The sequence below is a fragment of the Trachemys scripta genome, unplaced genomic scaffold (genome assembly GCF_013100865.1).
Source record: "Trachemys scripta elegans isolate TJP31775 unplaced genomic scaffold, CAS_Tse_1.0 scaffold_86, whole genome shotgun sequence".
NCBI lineage: Eukaryota > Metazoa > Chordata > Testudines > Emydidae > Trachemys > Trachemys scripta.
In genome coordinates this window covers 29,438-47,853 of record NW_023260572.1, presented here as the reverse complement: position 1 = coordinate 47,853, position 18,416 = coordinate 29,438, and the positions used below count along the sequence as shown (strand labels likewise).

General features: G+C 41.0%; 2 protein-coding genes across 8 annotated transcripts; one reads left to right on the top strand and one right to left on the bottom strand.

Annotated features, from left to right (window-relative positions):
* Positions 1–491: 491 nt before the first annotated feature.
* On the bottom strand, positions 492–11,340 carry LOC117870654 (cytochrome c oxidase assembly factor 8-like). 2 transcript variants are annotated; one of them, XR_004644013.1, is made up of 6 exons: positions 11,192–11,340; positions 8,508–8,705; positions 7,219–7,282; positions 6,743–6,833; positions 5,642–5,760; positions 2,815–2,898 (listed from the first exon to the last, which is right to left on the bottom strand). XR_004644013.1 is itself a non-coding variant. In XM_034757888.1 (5 exons), the coding sequence occupies exons 1-5, from the start codon at positions 11,309–11,311 to the stop codon at positions 2,793–2,795; spliced, it is 579 nt and encodes a 192-aa protein (XP_034613779.1). In that variant the 5' UTR covers positions 11,312–11,340; the 3' UTR covers positions 492–2,792. The 2 variants fall into 2 exon arrangements, 1 of the variants encoding a protein (XP_034613779.1); XM_034757888.1 differs by lacking the exon at positions 5,642–5,760 and having other exon boundaries at positions 492–2,898.
* Positions 11,341–11,447: 107 nt separating this feature from the next.
* LOC117870653 (BAG family molecular chaperone regulator 5) lies at positions 11,448–17,102 on the top strand. 6 transcript variants are annotated; one of them, XM_034757882.1, is made up of 2 exons: positions 11,448–11,585; positions 15,419–17,102. In XM_034757882.1, exon 2 carries the CDS (start codon positions 15,447–15,449, stop codon positions 16,797–16,799), a length of 1,353 nt encoding a protein of 450 aa, XP_034613773.1. In that variant the 5' UTR covers positions 11,448–11,585; positions 15,419–15,446; the 3' UTR covers positions 16,800–17,102. The 6 variants fall into 6 exon arrangements, with proteins under 6 accessions (XP_034613773.1, XP_034613777.1, XP_034613774.1 ...); XM_034757886.1 differs by having other exon boundaries at positions 11,452–11,585; positions 15,424–17,102; XM_034757883.1 differs by lacking the exon at positions 11,448–11,585 and adding an exon at positions 11,586–11,672.
* The last annotated feature ends 1,314 nt before the right edge of the window (positions 17,103–18,416 follow it).

Genomic DNA, 18,416 nt, shown 5'->3' with positions numbered 1-18,416 from the left:
GTACAGCTGGAAAAACTTTGCCTTGTAAGTATCTTGGACTCAATCCTAATCCCACTACATGGATGCCTTAAGGGCCAATGCAGTAGTAATGCCGGGCCCCAAAATTATAGCTATCCCATATAGCTCCTTATTGCAGTTGGCTGACATTTCTCCATAAAGCAAAGGAGAGGGGTAAATATGGACAGATCAGCCGAGAGGCCAGCAGATTCATGCAGTCCAAATCTATATATGTCCCAGTTTAGGAGGGGAAAGGGTAGGCTGTGGCTGATACTCTAAAGTACTTCTCTACCAGGCTTGTATTTTGATTTTGAACCCGAGTGTTGATTCCCCCACTCTGCTAAATGTGAACAAACTTCTTTTATGGGGATTGTGCTTGTTTTTTCAGGACTGGGTTCTTTGAAATTCAACAACATGTAAAGGCCACCCAAACCTGGATTGTAGAAAAATATACTGCAACTATGAGTTCATGAAAAGACTTTGAGTATTACACATAACATGTTTAATGCTTTATTTCAGGATAAAAATATTCTGAAAAGGATAAGACATTTCAAAACAAATATACAGCAGGGACAGTTCCAAGCTTAAACTACTATGTAATATGCAACTTTCATAACCATTATGTCCAAGGAAACATAGCAGTATTACATTGGTATTACAAGATAGAAAGAGCAAAGAGAATGAGCAAAACAGGTTGATACAGCTTTTGTGTTGATAGAAATAAAAAAAAACAGAATCCAAAGCAGGAGAGTTCACCTGGGTATTTAGATTTACATAAATCCATAAGAGAAAATTTTGTAAGTCCGATCACAATATTACTGAAACATGTTGCATCAGGGCTCATAACCACAACTTGAAAATTAACAAATCATTTAGCCAACAGACCATTAACCCCATAAGTCATTATGTGGGTGCCCTGACATAAGTAGACCAGATTATGGGGCCATTAGTGGGTCAATGCAGGAACCACACATGGGATTTATGTGAAAAATCTTTACAGAAAGAAATAAACTGCATGTTTAATAATTTACTTGCATGGACTTTGACCTTCCAAATTCATGGATGCCTTGAGTACTGCAAGATTATTTTGTGGATCTCAAAACATCTCTAGAGGGCTGAGATATTAAGCCTTGACCTATACACCTCCTTTGAGGGGGTATGACAGCATGAAAACAAATGCTAGCAGATGATGCTCAGAGATGTCATTTGGCCATTCCCCCTCATCCCCCAGACCCATCCCCTAAACCTGCAGAACTCCAAATGTACTGTTTTCACAAAATAACTTTTGCAGGGCTGGAGGGTGTGTACACACATGTGCATGTGGAGGAAATATTGTGTTGGTGCCCATTCCCACCTAGAGTTTTGAGGAAATATATTTTGTCTGTATATTTGGATCTGATTATTTTAATAGAGATATGGACCACCTGATGAGGATTGCTACCCTTGCTGATGCCAAGCAATCTGTCAAGCATGCAGTGGCCATGTGATCAAGCTCCAAACAACTGGGAGGAGATAGTGTCTACCACTGGGGACCACTTGGAAGTGAGAGAATGGTAACAGGTTTGTCTAGCCCCAAGAACTTCATATATTTGCTGTGAATTTTTCAAATCCAAGAATGAAGCATACATTAATTTCCACCAAATATTTGCAGTTCTACTGCTCCTTACTATTGTATCAAAAATATCACCCCTGGAATTCAAACATTCACATTTGTCCATACACATTCCATTCAGCAGAATCCACTTATCAGGTACCAAAGCAAACAACACATCTGTTCAACTTCATTAATGGGCAGGAAACACCCACAGTGCAAGGTCACTTCTTTTAAATAATACATAAATGGTACAATAAAATTGCAAGAATTAGTTTAAATAGCACACCTGACCAATGAGATGGCATTCCTTGAGCACCCAAAGCCCTCTGATGCTAGCAGGACTTTTGGGTGCTTAAGGAACCTGGTGAGAGCAGCAAGTGTTTTGAGGGTAATTAACAGGCATGAATTGGCATTTACTAGCACTTTTCACCCTCTGTATTCAACTCCCTTTCTATCATAGCTGCTAAATGACTGACAATGTTTACATTTTATTTGCTTTAAAACTAAAAAACCTTAAATTTATTAATCTGAGCTCTTACAACTGAGACATCACTTAGTCAACAAGTTTGTTTTCACAAGAATAAATCAATTAAGAAGATTCAGTTGTTTTGGACATTTATAAGGGTATTAAATCTACATAATATTTTAAGTGTTACTTTAAAAAGGGGATTCTAATCACTCTAAATAAGAATGTGTTTAAAAATCTAAGTTAAATTTAATCAATGTACAATGTACAATCACTTACCTCTACGATGATTATACCAGGGTGGGAAAATTGTAGCTCATGTAGCCAGTGCAGACCATGGCCACTTTCATCTTTTATATACTGATATGGCCCATGGAGACTACAGGATGTGGAACAAGATGAATCATGGTACGTTGGATCATATCGTCTCTATGGGCTGCACCGCCAGCTTAATGACGAGGGTGGCTGCAATCTGTTCCATTGTGCGTAAATTATGTGCAGCCCTTCGGCTGTTGGTAAATTGCCAATATAGCTTTTGGTTGGGCATACTTTTGAATGTTCCAGTGTAACATGGTAATGCGAAGTCAAGATCAGCAGCTATTTTCATTCATGTGGCCCGGTATACAAAGTAAACAGTGAATTACTGCTACAGCAACTAGAGCCTGAATGTGACCACAGACAGTGTGTCAGTCCAGTCTTTACGGTGTTGTTGTATTCTATATGACATGGTGAGCGTTAATTTCCAACTTTTGTCTTTTTCCAGCCAAGCCTCCTCCATGCCCTCTCAAAGGCCACTTGTCCCATGAGGAACGTGATAGTAAAATTACGTTTGTACCATTCTCTAGATTCCAGCACCAGAAAAACAATCAGTACAAGAAGAAAAAACAGAGAGGATGGGGGGGGGGGAGAAAATAAATAATTGGTAAATAATTGCATTAGCTATCCTAGAGGCACTGACACATGACAATTCAGTTATGACCTACCTTTTCTTTCCTCACAGCATTGATTCCCCTGTCTAATTAGGGCTAATTTGCCTATGAAAATTTGTAAGTACTACTATTAAGTACATGGTTAAAAAGAAGTCACACATTGTGTAATCAGTCTATGGAATGCATGGCTGCAGGCACTCAGTTTAATACACTACTAGAGTTAAAGAGGGGTTGAATAGTTTTATGGCCAATTATACCAATTACATTTGAACTTATACAAACTAAGATAAGGGTTATCAAGCCTCATAGTTCAGAGGGAAAGTTGATCATCAAGCATTCAGGGAGAATTTTCCTTCTTATACAGCGCTGTACTATTAGCCAGGTGTGTGACGGGTTGGATCACAGAAACCCCCTTGGGAGCTGCCACCCGATGTGCAAAGACTACCCCTGCTTCTGTTTTCCCTGCCAGCTCAGGACTCCAGCACCCTGTCTTGCTGAGCCAGACACTCCCGTCTGGCTCCAGACACAGACCCAGGGTCTGAATCACTTGTCCCAGAGCTGCAAGTTTACCTGAAAACAGCTCGCAGTAGCGTGCTTGTCTTTAGCACTCAGATGCCCAACTCCCAATGGGGTCTAAACCCAGATAAATCCGTTTTACCCTGCATAAAGCTTATGCAGGGCAAACTCATAAATTGTTCGCCCTCTATAACACTGATAGAGAGATATGCACAGTTGTTTGCTCCCCCAGGTATTAATACATACTCTGAGTAAATTACTAAATAAAAAGCGATTTTATTAAATACAGACAGTAGGATTTAAGTGGTTCAAGGTAGTAACAGACAGAACAAAGTAAGTCACCAAGCAAAATAAAATAAAATGCGCAAATCTATGCCTAATCAAACTAAATACAGATAATCTCACCCTCAGAGATGTTTCAGTAAGTTTTTCTCAGACTGGACACCTTCCAGGCCTGGGCACAATTCTTTCCCCTGGTACAGCTCTTGTTGCAGCTCAGGTGGTAGCTAGGGGATTCTTCATGATGGCTTCTTCCCTTCTCTGTTCTCTTCCCCCCTTTATATATCTTTTGCATAAGGCGGGAACTCTTTGTCTCTCTGGGTTTCCACCCCCCCTCACTGGAAAAGCACCAGGTTAAAGATGGATTCCAGTTCAGGTGACATGATCACATGTCACTGCAAGACTTCATTACTCACTTGCCAGCACACACATATACAGGAAGACTCACAGGTAAATACAGCCATCTGCAGACAATGGGAGTCATCAAGATTCCAAACCATCATTAATGGTCCACACTTTACACAATTACAATAGGCCCTCAGAGTTACATTTTATATTTCTAGTTTTAGATACAAGAGTGGTACATTTATACAAATCAGATGATCACATTCAGTAGATTATAAGCTTTGGAATGATACCTTACAAGAGACCTTTTGCATGAGGCATATCCCAGTTACTTACATTCACTTATTACCGTATTTTCTCTAAAACTATCTCAGTTACATTATATTGACTTATCAAGTTTTTTATAAAACCATATAGACTGCACAACGTCACAAGGTGTATGTGTATATGCATGCATTTAGATGGGCAGAGTTGATCACTGCCAAAGGCAGAAAGAAGTCAGTCTTGAAAGGTCAAATTATCTGATCCATTATGACAAATGCTAGGTTTATAAGTCAATATATATTTTATTCAGCCAGTATTCTGCTTTGCAAAGTTCATGTTCTTTAAAATGATATTTATTCTTTTACTTTTTTGGGGGGGGGGGGGAGGGGGGGGATGCCTTTAAGAAATAATTCAGGATCTAGGTAAAACAGTCTGCACTAGTCTTTCACCTCTTGATAACTGATTTCAAATACTTTCATTTGTGAGAAGGGTAAGGCTGTTTTGTCATCTCTTTCTAATTCCCAGTGGGCATCTATTTCACAAAACACTGCACAATTAGCAGGATCTGGTCAAAACAGGCTTAGCGCTGGAATAGTAGTGATGTTACTGATCAAGATCAACTGGCAGAGCTCAATGGGAAAGCTTTTATATAGGGGCCTGGCACAATAAAGGCCTGACCCTGGATCAGGCCTTAATTAGTAGCAAACTACACATAAAATGTAACAAAGATAAAACCCAACATCTCTCTTAAAATGCATGTAAATCAACAGGTCACACTATTAATATTGTAATTGTCTCTCTTTCCCCTTTACTTCCACAATGAGAATTTTATATATGCTACGATCTCATTTCCTGTTTATTTCCTTTGCTTACACTTTTACTCCAGTTTTCAAAACTAGATAGTGTTTTCAGTATAAATATTCCTAAATGCATATTCCTGGAGCCAATGCAGTCATAGTATCAGTTAATTTTTAAAATACACTAAAAAGCATGATGAATTTTCAAATTTCAGCTCTACTGCAGCCACAACTCCCAGTCCAACTGGCAATGCTCAGAGAGTGTACAATTGAATGCGTGAATAACAGATTCTATAAGCTAGGCCCTCAGAAATCAGAATGCCTACAATAAGCACTGCTATCTTCTGGGCTGTACAAGTACACTGTATAATTAAAATGATGTAATTATAGCCAGGTGAGCTGATCACAGCATAGCAACAAGGACTACATTCAGGAAGAGATTCTGAACTCTTACCTGATAGGTGGAATATTAGTCACAGTTCACTACAGTGAGCCTTCTGATGGCCAATTCAGGGAGTAGCACTGTCTGCGTTCCCAAGCACCAGGCAATACATTTGCTACAGCTGCAACCATCTTGTTATTCAAAATAAATAACCACAGCATTTTGGAGTGTCAGTGTTTTAAGGCTATTGCTGTGTGTTTTTCTGTAGCTAATAAACATTAAGGTATTTTTTTTAAATGGTTCTTATGGTAAAAGTACAAAGTTACTGTACATATAACTTCAAACTACAATTCATAGTAAATGTGTAATATTAAAGATCAGAATATTGTAGCAGAAAAACACTACTTCTAGTAGCACCTTAACTCTTTTGGGTCCAATACCGTTCAACACAACAGAGGAGAAAGATGCTGCATGCAAGAATAAAGATGCTAAGGATCTCTCTCAGGAGTGATCTTAGATTGGGTTCACATACAGCAAAGAAAAACCCATACAACTTCAAGTACCTCACCCTACAAAGCAAAACTAATCAATTTCAGTTTGGTAAGCTTATAGGTAAAAATGGTGAAAAATAAACAAGAATAAGTACAAATGCTAAATATTATTTAGTTTACATGGCAAAATTTTCTATTGAATGCAAAAACATTCACACATTGTCACTGCCTAATTCAATGTTTAAAAGGGACACAGTCAACTAGAGGTCTACTCAATTTTTCAAAAGTTAAGTTGTTTTACAATCACATTTCCAATTGCAATTTTTTCTCCTGTAGCTGTGTGAAAGACACCGTATAATAAAAAGGGAAACTGACTGACTGAGGGCTGATTCAGCTCCCATCTAAGTCCATGGAGAGACTGATTAATTTCCAGGGGAGCTGGATCTAACTATAAATAGTGGAAATTCTCAAAGTGACTATACATGAAGTTCTGTCACATGCAAAGTAAACAAATTTAAGGGAAAGATGTATTTTTTTCCCTAATCTCTTTCAAACAACCTTAGGTACTACTTCTAACAACAGCAGGCAAAAAGTTTCAGACAGAAAAGCGATCTAAGTTGATGGTGTTCCTTTAACTTAGATTAATTATGTGTATTACCCAACAGGAAGAGTACACACCTACCTGTTATAACGCATGTGCTTTTTAAAATTTTTACTTAAAAAGTCCTTGTAAAAATCTGCCATTTCTTCTGCATTCAATGTTACCTTTTGACCTGAAAATAAATTTCAACATAAATACATCAAGGTTGTTCTTGTGATTAATACACTGAACTGAGGACTCAGGAAATCTTGCTCTGCTACAGAATGTGTGTGTATGACCCACAGGCACCATTAGGCAAAGAGCTACTGTAGAGATGAATGGTCTACCACACACCTGCACCATCTTTCAAACCTTGACCAACCCGGCTTTGTTGGGCCACAGAACTGCATTGGCAGTACTGCCAAGTGATGCTCTGCAGCCATTGAGGCAGAGGCAGGATTTGCTCTTAAGTTTTTTTTTTAAAGGAGAGTTTAAACTATCTGGTGAAAACTTAAAATTAACCAGAACCCTCCCTTTCAGAAAGCATTTAAAAATTTAAAAACAATGATCTCACTAACCTGTTTCATCTTTCATTTCCAGACCTTTAGCCTTCAGTCTTGAGTAAACGAATTCTTCTTTTTCCTAAAACACATTTAACATTATAATTAAATGTATTTAATTCTTGAAGTCAGCTATCTTACTGATCAATAGTTTCAAGAATCTGAGCAATATTTATACACCAGATAATAACTACCAATAATCAGTTAACTGGATCCTCTTCAGGAAACAATCATTTAGACCCAATTCTGTAAACTCTTAAGAATGTGCATGAATAAAATTTATGCACAAACAGTCCTACTGAAGTAAATGGCACTACTCATGTGAGTAAAGGTATGTATATGCTTACCTGTTTTCAGGATCAGGACCTTATACTGTAAGTTTTAAATAAGGCAACGTATCACCTTTTGAGGTCTTCCTGCCTTATGCCTATTATGGTTGAATTCACAGAAAGATCTTAAGCCTTTTAAAATAAATTCATAGTGACTTAATAGAATTTTAAAAATTGGTTGCTTTTTTTTAGAATTTTTTTTTAACTATCTTAAAAACAAAAAACCAGAAACAGTTTTCATCACAGCTAGAGGTGAATAGATGAATTGGTCCTCTCCAAACCTAGAATTCAACCTATTCTTCCCACGTAAGAAAAAAAAAAAAATTGAGGGACCAGGAGTGAAATGTACTGCTTGTAGCCATTATTTAAAAAACACATCAACAGAACAGTAAAGTTGGTGAGGGGAGCTATGTCCCTCATTTTCCCCTCAGTGATTGCATCTATGCCATTGGAGTTAGAACAATAGCTCAGTTTTCAGTAACGAGCTTTAATCTCACATTCCAGATCCTCCAGAAAAGACGATAGTCACAACCGTATATTTCTAATGTAAAAAACAAGCAACAAAAAGTTTGGAGAATCTCTTTATACATCCTAAAGCAAAGTACACACACTTTTTAGCTTTGCAGCTCATCTTTATATGCACTCCTCAGTATTGATAAGCTTATTTAATGGCAAAAAGACTCTACTATTATATCAATCAACTATAAAATCAGTTTAAAGCAAGGGATAAATAATTGCAAAACCACACCATTTAGTAATAGTTTATAAAGGTAAAATAATTAGTTGTAGTGCTCTCAACTATTCTGAACAGCTATACAATACAAAATGATCAAGGTTCAATATCACTATACAATGCAAATTGTGAAAAATCTTTCATCTAGCCAAACAGAATCATGTTTTCTATCAGCTGCTAATGCCGCAAATTCTTAAGGAAACTCAGCACCACCAAGTGGCTTAGTACCTCATCTACATTCTCACCTTTCTGAATGACACATTTTGGCTTGCCCAGAATTGTTGGTTCCAAACTTGAGTTTCCTGTCTAAATTCCCTAAGTCTTCGTCCCAGTGGTGATTCATTTTTAGGAATATGAAATACTATTGGTCGGAGGTTTGACTGTCTGTCAGGAGGACCAATCCAATCATTGCAAGAATGTGCTGGAGGGCAGAAGCTTGAACCCTAAAAAAAATTACATTTAAAAAAAATGTGCATAGTGTTTCTTAGAAAAGTATAAAATGTCTCACACAGTTGCGTCTAATCTTAAAACACAAGAATGAAAACAAAAAAGTTTTGAGAGTTCAGGTTAGCTTGATTTAAGTTTACATCAGTAATTCACTTTTATGATATGTTTATCAATCTGTCAGAGAGGCACAAGTGACTTTGGGTTACAATCAAAGACACAGACTAAAGAAACCCTTAGATCACACTTTCATTTTTTCATGTCATGGACATTCTGTCTTGTTAATATATTTGATGGTAGCATAGGAGACTGTTAGGTACAGGATGAGTCTCGTATATATTTTCATTTGCAGTTTTCCTTGCAGTTTATTCTTTGCTTGTGTATGCTTGTAAGAGTGCACAAAGGAGGTACTAACCAGTGGTTTGTTGAGGGCAGAGTAGGGAGAACTCTGGACTACTACCATACTCTGTTAATGACTCACTTTTTGATTTTGGACAAGTAGCCTACCTTCTCTGTACCACAGTTTCCCAATCTACAAAAAAAAGGGTGATATTTGTCAGAGAAGCATTCTGAAGTATGTAAAGCACTCTCAGATGAAAGGCAAGGCACTATAGAAATATAAATTATTGTATGCTACCAGCATTTTTAAAGTTAAGCTTTAAAAGGGACAAAGTTATTAAACAAACACCACATTCTTATTTCTCCATTTATAATTAATCTTAGTTGTATCTCGTAGGCAGGTAAACTAGTGCCCGTATGTGGTTCACACTGCAGGAGTACTCTCACTGATTGCAATGGGACTATGCACAGTGCATAAAGTTAAGTGCATGTATAAATATTTACAAGATCGGGTCCCTAATCTCATGTTCTTTATTTAGAGAGCTGAGCGAACAGGTAACACCTACACTTTACTTTAAAAAAAAAAAAGGTTTCAGAGTAGCAGCCGTGTTAGTCTGTATCCGCAAAAAGAAGAACAGGAGTACTTGTGGCACCTTAGAGACTAACAAATTTATTAGAGCATAAGCTATTGTGGTCTTGTGGAATCAACATTTAGAACAGGGATCAGAAACCGTCCCAGGCCAATGGGGGCTGCAGGAAGCAGTGGTCAGCACATCCTTCAGCCCGCGTCGCTTCCCGCAACCCCCATTGGCCTGGGATGGCGAACTGCGACCAGTGGGAGCTGCGATCAGCCAAACCTGCGGACACTGCAGGTAAACAAACCGTCCCGGCCCGCCAGCGGCTTTCCCTGACGGGCAGCGTGCCAAAGGTTGCCAATCCCTGATTTAGGACTTCGCTAATTTTGCTATATTGAGGAAATTCAGATTGTGTAAAGATTCTCAAACTCTAGCCTCTACTTGTATGATAATGTAGTAATTAGGGTCTGATTCCAAATCACTTGCTGGTTGGGTTCCTTTTCCACCAGACCTTACTGTTTCCTAAGCAACACGTTCATTTATTTGCTAATCAAGAACCACATACAATTAAAAAGCGGCTAATGAGATTTTATGAGACTTGCCATGACCCTTGGAAAATGTTTCATTTCTTGAGAAGTGCTGTCCAAATACTATTGACGGTTTTACAAAACTTCTTCAAACAATTAAACAGGAAATGCAAGTAAAATCCGGTCATGAGAAGCCCTGGGAATCTGGGAAGCATGATAATCCAGGGAAAATATAACCCCAGATTTAAATTTTATTAGAGAATATTTAAAAAATAAACGATACAGAAAATTTGAAGCGTCAGTTATTGGTCATTGGGGGTAACATACAGAGTATAGGGGTATGTTGGTGTTTTGGGGCTGGGCAGCACACATAGTATATACAGACTGCAATGTCCCCAATGAGGGGTGGGTAACCGGTGGGCGGGATCAGGAAACAGTCGATAAGCAGTGAGGGTCTATCACCCATACGGGAAGTAGAGACAGTCATGGGTATAAGTAAGTGGGCTGGGTAATGGGGATGGGGTGACCCTCACGTGGCAGGATTCAGCTACGTTTGGTGGGTTCAGGGCTCAGGGGATAGAGTCCAGCAGGAGGTGTGTGTGGGTGATCCACACACACACACACCTTACCTCACCAGGGCCAGGAAGAGAACCCAGGAGTCCTGGCTCCCAGCCTCTAGCTGCTACAGTCTCCCTAGCAGATTCCCTCCTGCCCCCGGGAACAAAGCGCACGAGTCCGGATACCCAGTGCCCAGCTGCACCCAGCAGGGCCCCACATCTTGTACCGAAAACCATGGGGCAATGAGGCTCCACGCAGGTCCAGCGGTCCACCTGCCTGGAGCCTGAGGCAGGGGTGGAGTCCCCCTGCCCGGCAGAGAGGGACAGAGTTCTAGCTCCCCGCTCTGCCTACTGGACCCCCCAGCAATACAACCCCGGCGGGGCGGGGCAGGGGATCCCTCCCCCAAAACCAGGGGCCAGACCCCGGCCGGGCCGGGCTCTCAGCGGAGACTTTCCCCGTCACCCTGCGCCCCCTCTGCCTGTTTACCCGGCTCTCCGGCTCGTGCCCCCTCTCAGCGGCCAGGAGCCCCGCGCCACCGCCGGCTCCGGAGAAGCAGCGGCGCGTCCCATTGCCCGCGCGCAGGCCCGCTCTCAGCGCTGCTGCCATCGCACCTCTCCCCGCCGCCGGCGGCTTTACGGCCTTGTCGCAAGGAGAAGGCCGCCCAAAACTTCTCCCTGCGGTGCGGCAGGCGGCGCAGCTCCGGCCTCTGGGCGGCGGTAACCGGGGCTAGAGCGTCTCGCTCGGTCTCTCGGCTGCGCAGCTCAGGCTGCCCTGCGCTCCCTCCCCCGTGCGCCCCCCGCCGAGTGAGGGCGGGGACGGGGGTCCTCGGGTTAGCCGCCGTTTGGCCTGCGGGCTGCTGACAGCCGCCGGCGGCCCACAGGTGAGAGGCCGGCGGGGAGGGGGGGACAGAGGCGCCCGCCCGGGGGATTCTGTAGCCGGTGCGGGAGAACAGCGTCTGCTGAGCCGGGTGAGGGGCGGACGTCGCGGGGAAGAGCAGAGCAGGGGCGGTGCGGGGCTGGTAGGGAAGGGGTCCGGGCTGCCGGGGGGACTGAGGAGAGGGGGAGGCGGGGTCTCCACGCGGGGCTCTCAGCCACCTGTGGCCCCGGGGCCGGGCTTTCGCTCGCTGCCGACGCCGCTAAGGGGGAGCCGGCTCTGGGCCCCGGCACTCGCTCTCCGTTCCCCCGGGACGCCCCCATTGTGAAGTCACCACCTGCAGGCGGTGGGGTGGCGCAGCGCGGCCCGGCGGATCCCGGCCCCTCCTGCAGGGATGTAGCGAGTCCGGGCTCCGGGGAGATCGGGGCCTGCTCCAGGGGACTGTCTTCCCCCAAGGCTGCTGGCTGGGGTAGGCGCCATGTGGTTATCCCGATCTCTGGGGACTAGGGGCCCTCTCATCCCCCTCCCCCATCTCCTATTTTATGCAGGGGCCGCAGTGCTGGGGATGGTAATGGATGCTGCTTGGGGACAGGTGGTGCTGGAAGGGGGACCTCAAATGAGCTGGAAAGAGTGAGGAAAAGTGAAGAGTGAAAGTGATTAGTGAAGGGCTGCCGGGAGGGGTGGGGGGTGAAGGATACTGAATGAGGCAGGAGAGGGGTGCCAGGACTAGATGGGCACAGGTGAAGAGCGCTGGATGAGGTGGATGCGGGTGAAGGGCTCTGGGTGTGTAGAAACAGGTGTAGATTGTCAGGGGTAGATGGGTGCACGTTAAGGGCACTGGATGGTGGAGGAGGCTTGTGAGGGTTGCTGGGGGTAGATAGATGTGGGTAAAAGGTTGACAATGTTGGTTGATTATAATCCCTATTCTGAATAATGCAAGTGAATGGGAAGGGTGTATTTATTTATTAGGTAGGGGGGTGTGTGTGTGTATGTATGTATATTGTACTAAAAAATCAAGGATTGGAAATTGCCTCCTTAATTTTCTTCATTGCTGAAGTAATCAATTTGTTTTGCATTGCTTGTAATTGTTATAGCTGAGGGAGTGAACAAAGACTTCTAGCGGTGTAAATTCAAAAGTGCATATTAGGGCTGGAGTACTTGTGGCACATTAGAGACTAACATTTATTTCAGCATAAGCTTTCGATTGTAAGAGGCCAATCAATTGGCCTCTTACAATTGGTATGCGTACTTCCACCTTTTCATATTCTCTGTATGTATAAATATCTTCTGTCTGTGTGTTCCACTCCATGCATCTGAAGAAGTGAGCTGTAGCCCACGAAAGCTTATGCTGAAATAAATTTGTTAGTCTCTAAGGTGCCACAAGTACTCCTGTTCTTTTTGCGGATACAGACTAACACAGCTGCTACTTTGAAACCTGATATTAGGGCTGGTGATTAATCACATTTAACTCATGCGATTAACTCAAAAATTAATTGCAGTTTTAGTCGCACTGTTAAACAATAGCATACCAATTGAAAATTATTAAATATTTTTGGATGTTTTCTACATTTTCAAATTTATTGATTTCAGATACAACACAGAATACAAAGTGTTCACTGCTTACTTTATATTATTTTTTATTACAAATATCTGCACTGTTAAAATGATAAAAAAAAAAATAGCATTTTCCAATTTACCTCATACAAATACTCTAGTGCAATTTCTTTATTGTGAAAGTGCAACTTACAAATGTAGATTTTTTGGGTTTTTTGGTTACATAATTGCATGGGGTGAAAGTAGCTTAAAGGACTTATTGGTACGCATGGCGGATGGGGTCCTAGGCAAGATTGGGGAGGGTGGCTCTGGGCCCCCAGAAGGGGAGGGGCCTCAGGCAGAAGGGGCAGGGCTGGAGCCAGATTCCCCCAGCCAGTGCTGCCTGGCCAACGCCGCCCGGGGTTCCAGCAGCGATTTAAAGGGCCCGGGGCTCTGGCCACTGCTACACTGGCAGTGGTGGCTGGGAGTGCTGGGGCTTTGGTGGTGATTTAAAGGGCCCGGGGCTCCAGCCGCTGCCGCGAGCCCCAGGCCCTTTTAAATCGCCAGGCCCCGGTGGCCCCCCATCAGTGGCGCTGTCGGTACAGTGCTTAAAGTGCTCCCTGGCAGCGCTTTAATGTTGGCTGTGTACCGGCCCATACTGGCAGCCACTTTTTTTACTGGTACACTGTGCCGGCCCGTACCAGCTTACTTTCACCTCTGAACTGCACTCAAAAACAAAACAATTCAAAACTTTAGAGTCTACAAGTCCACTCAGTCCTACTTCTCGTTCAGCCAACTGCTAAGACAAACAAGTTTGTTTACATTTACGGAAGATAATGCTGCCCACTTCTTATTTACAATGTCACCAGAAAGTGAGAACAGGCGTTCGCATGGGACTTTTGTAGCCGGCATTGCAAGGTATTTACGTTCCAGATATGCTAAACATTCGTATGCCCCTTCATGCTTTGGCCACCATTCCAGAGGACATGCTTCCATGCTGATGGCGCTTGTTAAAAAATAATGCCTTAATTAAATTTGTGACTGAACTCCTTGGGGGAGAATTGTATGTTTCCAGCTCTATTTTACCTGCATTCTGCCATATATTTCATGTTATAGTAGTCTCAGATGATGATCAGCACATGTGTCATTTTAAGAACACTTTCACTGCAGATTTGGCAAAACGCAAAGAAGGTACCAATGTAAGATTTCTAAAGATAGCTACAGCACTCGACCAAAGATTTAAGAATCTGAAGTGCCTTTCAAAATCTGAGAGGGATGAGGTGTGGAGCATGCTTTCCGAAGTCTTAAAAGAGCAACACTCTGATGCAAAAACTACAGAACCCAAACTACCAAAAAAGAAAATCAACCTGCTGCAGGTGGCATCTGACTCAGATGATGAAAATGAACATGCGTCGGTCCACATTGCTTTGGATCGTTATCGAGCAGAACCCATCATCGGCATGGACACGTCCTCTGGAATGATGGTTGAAGCGTGAAGGGAAATATGACTCTTTAGCACATCTGGTATGTAAATATCTTGTGACCCCAGCTACAACAGTGCCATGTGAACACCTGTTCTCACTTTCAGGTGAAACTGAACAAGAAGCGGGCAGCATTATCTCCTGGAAATGTAAACAAACTTGTTTGTCTGAGCGATTGGCTGAACAAGAAATAGGACTGAGTGGACTTGTAGGCTCTAAAGTTTTATATTTTGTTTTTGAATGCAGGGTTTTTTGTACATAATTTTACATTTGTAAGTTCAACTTTCATGATAAAGAGATTGCACTACAGTACTTGTGTTAGGTGAATTGAAAAATACCGTTTCTTTTGTTTTTTACAGTGCAAATATTTGTAATAAAAATATAAAGTGAGGACTGTACAATTTGTATTCTGTTATAATTGAAATCAATATATATGAAAATGTAGAAAACATGGAAAAATTTAAATAAATGGGATTCTATTATTGTTTAACAGTGCAATTAATTTGTTTAATTGTGATTAATTTTTTTAATTGCTTGACAGCCCTAGTGCAGATCATTTAATAGGAAGAAGCTTGCAGACAGCATTAGAGATATATGCACCAAAGAACAGGGAAATATTGTATGTTTTGAAGTTGTGGTTCACTCCTTTTTTTTAAACTTACACCAGTAAATAAAGTCTCTGTAGCTTTTTAGCTCAAATTAGTTTATTAAATATTTTAAAGTGACTTGAGGCCTTATAAAAGTTGTTAAAGGTAGTATGAAATATGTCTGTCAGTGTCTGATATAATTTTGTCAGTCATAGTTCTTATTCTTGCCTTATTTGTAGCTCAGTTGGAACTGGAGGATATAAGATAATGGATATGGGTAACCAACACCCTTCCATCAAAAGGCTGCAAGAAATACAGAAAGAAGTCAGAGATATTGAACAGCAGGTGGTGATTTTCAGTGGCCTGTCTACTGATAGGGATTACAAGAAACTGGAGAGGACTCTGACTAAACAGCTTTTTGAAATAGATTCTGTAGATACTGAAGGAAAAGGGGACATCCAGCAGGCAAGAAAACGAGCAGCCCAGGAAACAGAGAGACTACTCAAGGAATTGGAGCAGAATGCGAACCATCCACACAGACTGGAAATAGAGGCCATATATAAGGAAGCTCAATCATTGGTGGAACGTGAGATCACACCTTTTTATAAAGGTGGCAACTGTATAACTGACGAATTTGAAGAGGGTATTCAGGATATTGTATTGAGACTCACTCAAGTGAAAACTGGAGGAAAAATCTCGTTACGAAAAGCAAGATATCGCACTCTGACAAAAGTGTGCGCAGTTCAAGAGATTATAGAAAGCTGTATAAAGCAGCAACCTTCCCTGCCACTCTCCAGTGATGCACATCCTTCGGTCTCAAAAATTAACTCAGTTATGTGTGATGTCAACAAGGCTAGGGGAACTCTTATTGCAGTCTTAATGGGAGTAAATAATAATGAGACTTGCAGGCATTTATCCTGTGTGCTTACAGGTCTGATTGCTGATTTGGATGCTTTGGATGTTTGTGGTCACACAGAAATAAGAAATTACAGAAAGGAAGTGGTGGAAGAGATCAACAAATTACAGAAATATCTGGATTTGGAAGAGGAAGCGGACTCTGCTCATGCTTATGACTTGGCACAAAATCAATCCATTCTAAAAATAGAAGAGATCCGCAAAAAAATGAAAGAAGTTCATTCTTTACTTTTCAAAGCAGAAAATGCTTCTGATTTGTACTTGGGATGCAAGGCAGAACTGCAAGGTTTAATTGCCCACTTGGATGAAGTGAGTCCAGGAAAGAACCCGTGTATCAGAGAAGCCAGGAGAAGAGCAGTAATAGAAGTGCAAACTCTCATAACATATATTGATTTAAAGGAAGCACTTGAAAAAAGACAAATATATGGTGAACAAACTGTTGTGGAACACCAATCCCATAAGGCAGTCTGGAGTGTTCTTGGACACTTGTCTCAGATTCAGAGGGAAGTGCTCTCTTTTGATGGAAACAGAACTGATAAGAACTACATGAGACTAGAAGAGCTCCTCACTAAGCAACTTCTGGCACTTGATGCTGTTGATCCACAAGGAGATGAGCGATCTAAAGTTGCCAGAAAGCAGGCAGTAAAGCTTGCACAGAATATTCTTTACTATCTAGACATGAAAACAGATGAGTGGGAGTACTAGAAAAGCAGTGGCCTGGTGTTAGATATTGCTTTCTTTTTTGCACTTTATGTAGACTGATAGTCCCATGAGCTGCACATGATTAAAAGTTGTGTTTTTATATTCACTCGGGTTATGGAGATTGTGTAAATAGTTGGCTTGACTATGGCAGCTATCCCACACTTTCACCCACTTGCCATGGCAATTGTCAGTACACCATTTTTTCAATTTTGGTCACCATGTTATGTGGGAGATATGGCTGTCTTGAGGAATTGCATAAGTATCAGAGTCTAATATTTGGTCAAACTGTTTTTTAAAGAAACCTAATGCAAAAATCAGAAAATGCACGTTTCTGAAAGATGCAGGAATTTCCTTAAAATACAGTACTGGAAAACCTATTTAAAGAAGTCTGGGAATTTAAGATTATTGGCCAAATGCAAGATTAGATCCATCAACTTTACAGCAGCATGGACATACTTCTAATGTGTTATTCTAATCAAAAAATTAAATACAAAAAAATGTTGGCTATTCATTTCTGTGTTTGATTTGGTTCCATCCATTTCACCTTATTGTGTTTTTTTTTGGTTTTACAATGTAGCTGTATTATAATACGTGTTGGAAATTAACATTTACATACAGAATGACTGGTTGTATCCATTTTCTTGTTGTACTGGACATCTAGGAAAGAGTCCCTCAAATTCAGGCTGTCATCTTATTAGAAGGTAGCTATGAGACTTGAAAGACAGGAAAACTATAGTATACATTGATTAGATAAATGTGAGGGGTTTTTTACTGCCATCCATAAATCCCTGAAAACTGCACTGGATTATCTTTAATTGCCATTTAGATGTATTTTAACTCAGTTATTGGATGTAGATTTGATGGGTCTTCTCAGCAACCTATGAGAATGGAAACCACTTTAAAATGACTTAAGTTAGTGGGTACTTCTGATTTAACCTTGTAAATATAGTTAGTTACAAAATTGTTCATAATTTATGTCGCATTTCATACTGGTCATATGTGATCTCAGACATAAGACTCAGAAAAGGCTTGCTTATGGTGTGATGTTCTTTCTTCAGCTCACAAGCAGTTAGGTTAGTTCTGCAGCTTGTTAAATAAACCTGATTCTATTTCTACATGCACTTTCCTCTTCCTTTGTGGATATAGGAATTTAGTAGCCAATATAAATCATACCAAAAGTGTGCTACTGTAGAAGTATACAGAATGCTGCACTAAGTGGAATAATGGGTCAAAAATGTTTAAATATAGCTGTTTTCCCATATAGCTCCTTTCATGTTAGATTTATAAATTACTACTTTGTAATGGATTATTTATTTGCAACATTTTAACTTGTGTAAATCATTTCAGATATTTTATATTTTAAATACACTAATTAGAGAAAACAAAATATTTTTTGAGAGACAAGTGCCTTTTAACAAAACCTTAAAGTTACACCACCTTAGATAGATACAGGAACTGTTTGTCTAATGGCAGCATGATGCATTTATAGTAATCTCTACCAATTGGATTTTTCTATTTACAATTCAGCTATAATATGTATCAAATGAAATAAAGTGATATATTAGGGGTCAGCTGTGACTAGATGTTTGAGAGTGGGACTTGGACTCAGGAAATTTGGGT

What these genes read in the sequence shown, in the direction of transcription:
- LOC117870654 (XM_034757888.1), bottom strand. Translation starts at nt 11,311, where the DNA reads ATGGCAGCAGCGCTGAGAGCGGGCCTGCGCGCGGGCAATGGGACGCGC. An exon ending in GGAAATGAAAGATGAAACAG is followed by an intron (nt 6,834 to 7,218) that starts GTTAGTGAGATC and finishes ATTTATTTTCAG; the next exon opens with GTCAAAAGGTAACATTGAAT. An exon ending in AAGCACATGCGTTATAACAG is followed by an intron (nt 2,899 to 6,742) that starts GTAGGTGTGTAC and finishes GCTGGAATCTAG; the next exon opens with AGAATGGTACAAACGTAATT.
- LOC117870653 (XM_034757882.1), top strand. Translation starts at nt 15,447, where the DNA reads ATGGATATGGGTAACCAACACCCTTCCATCAAAAGGCTGCAAGAAATA.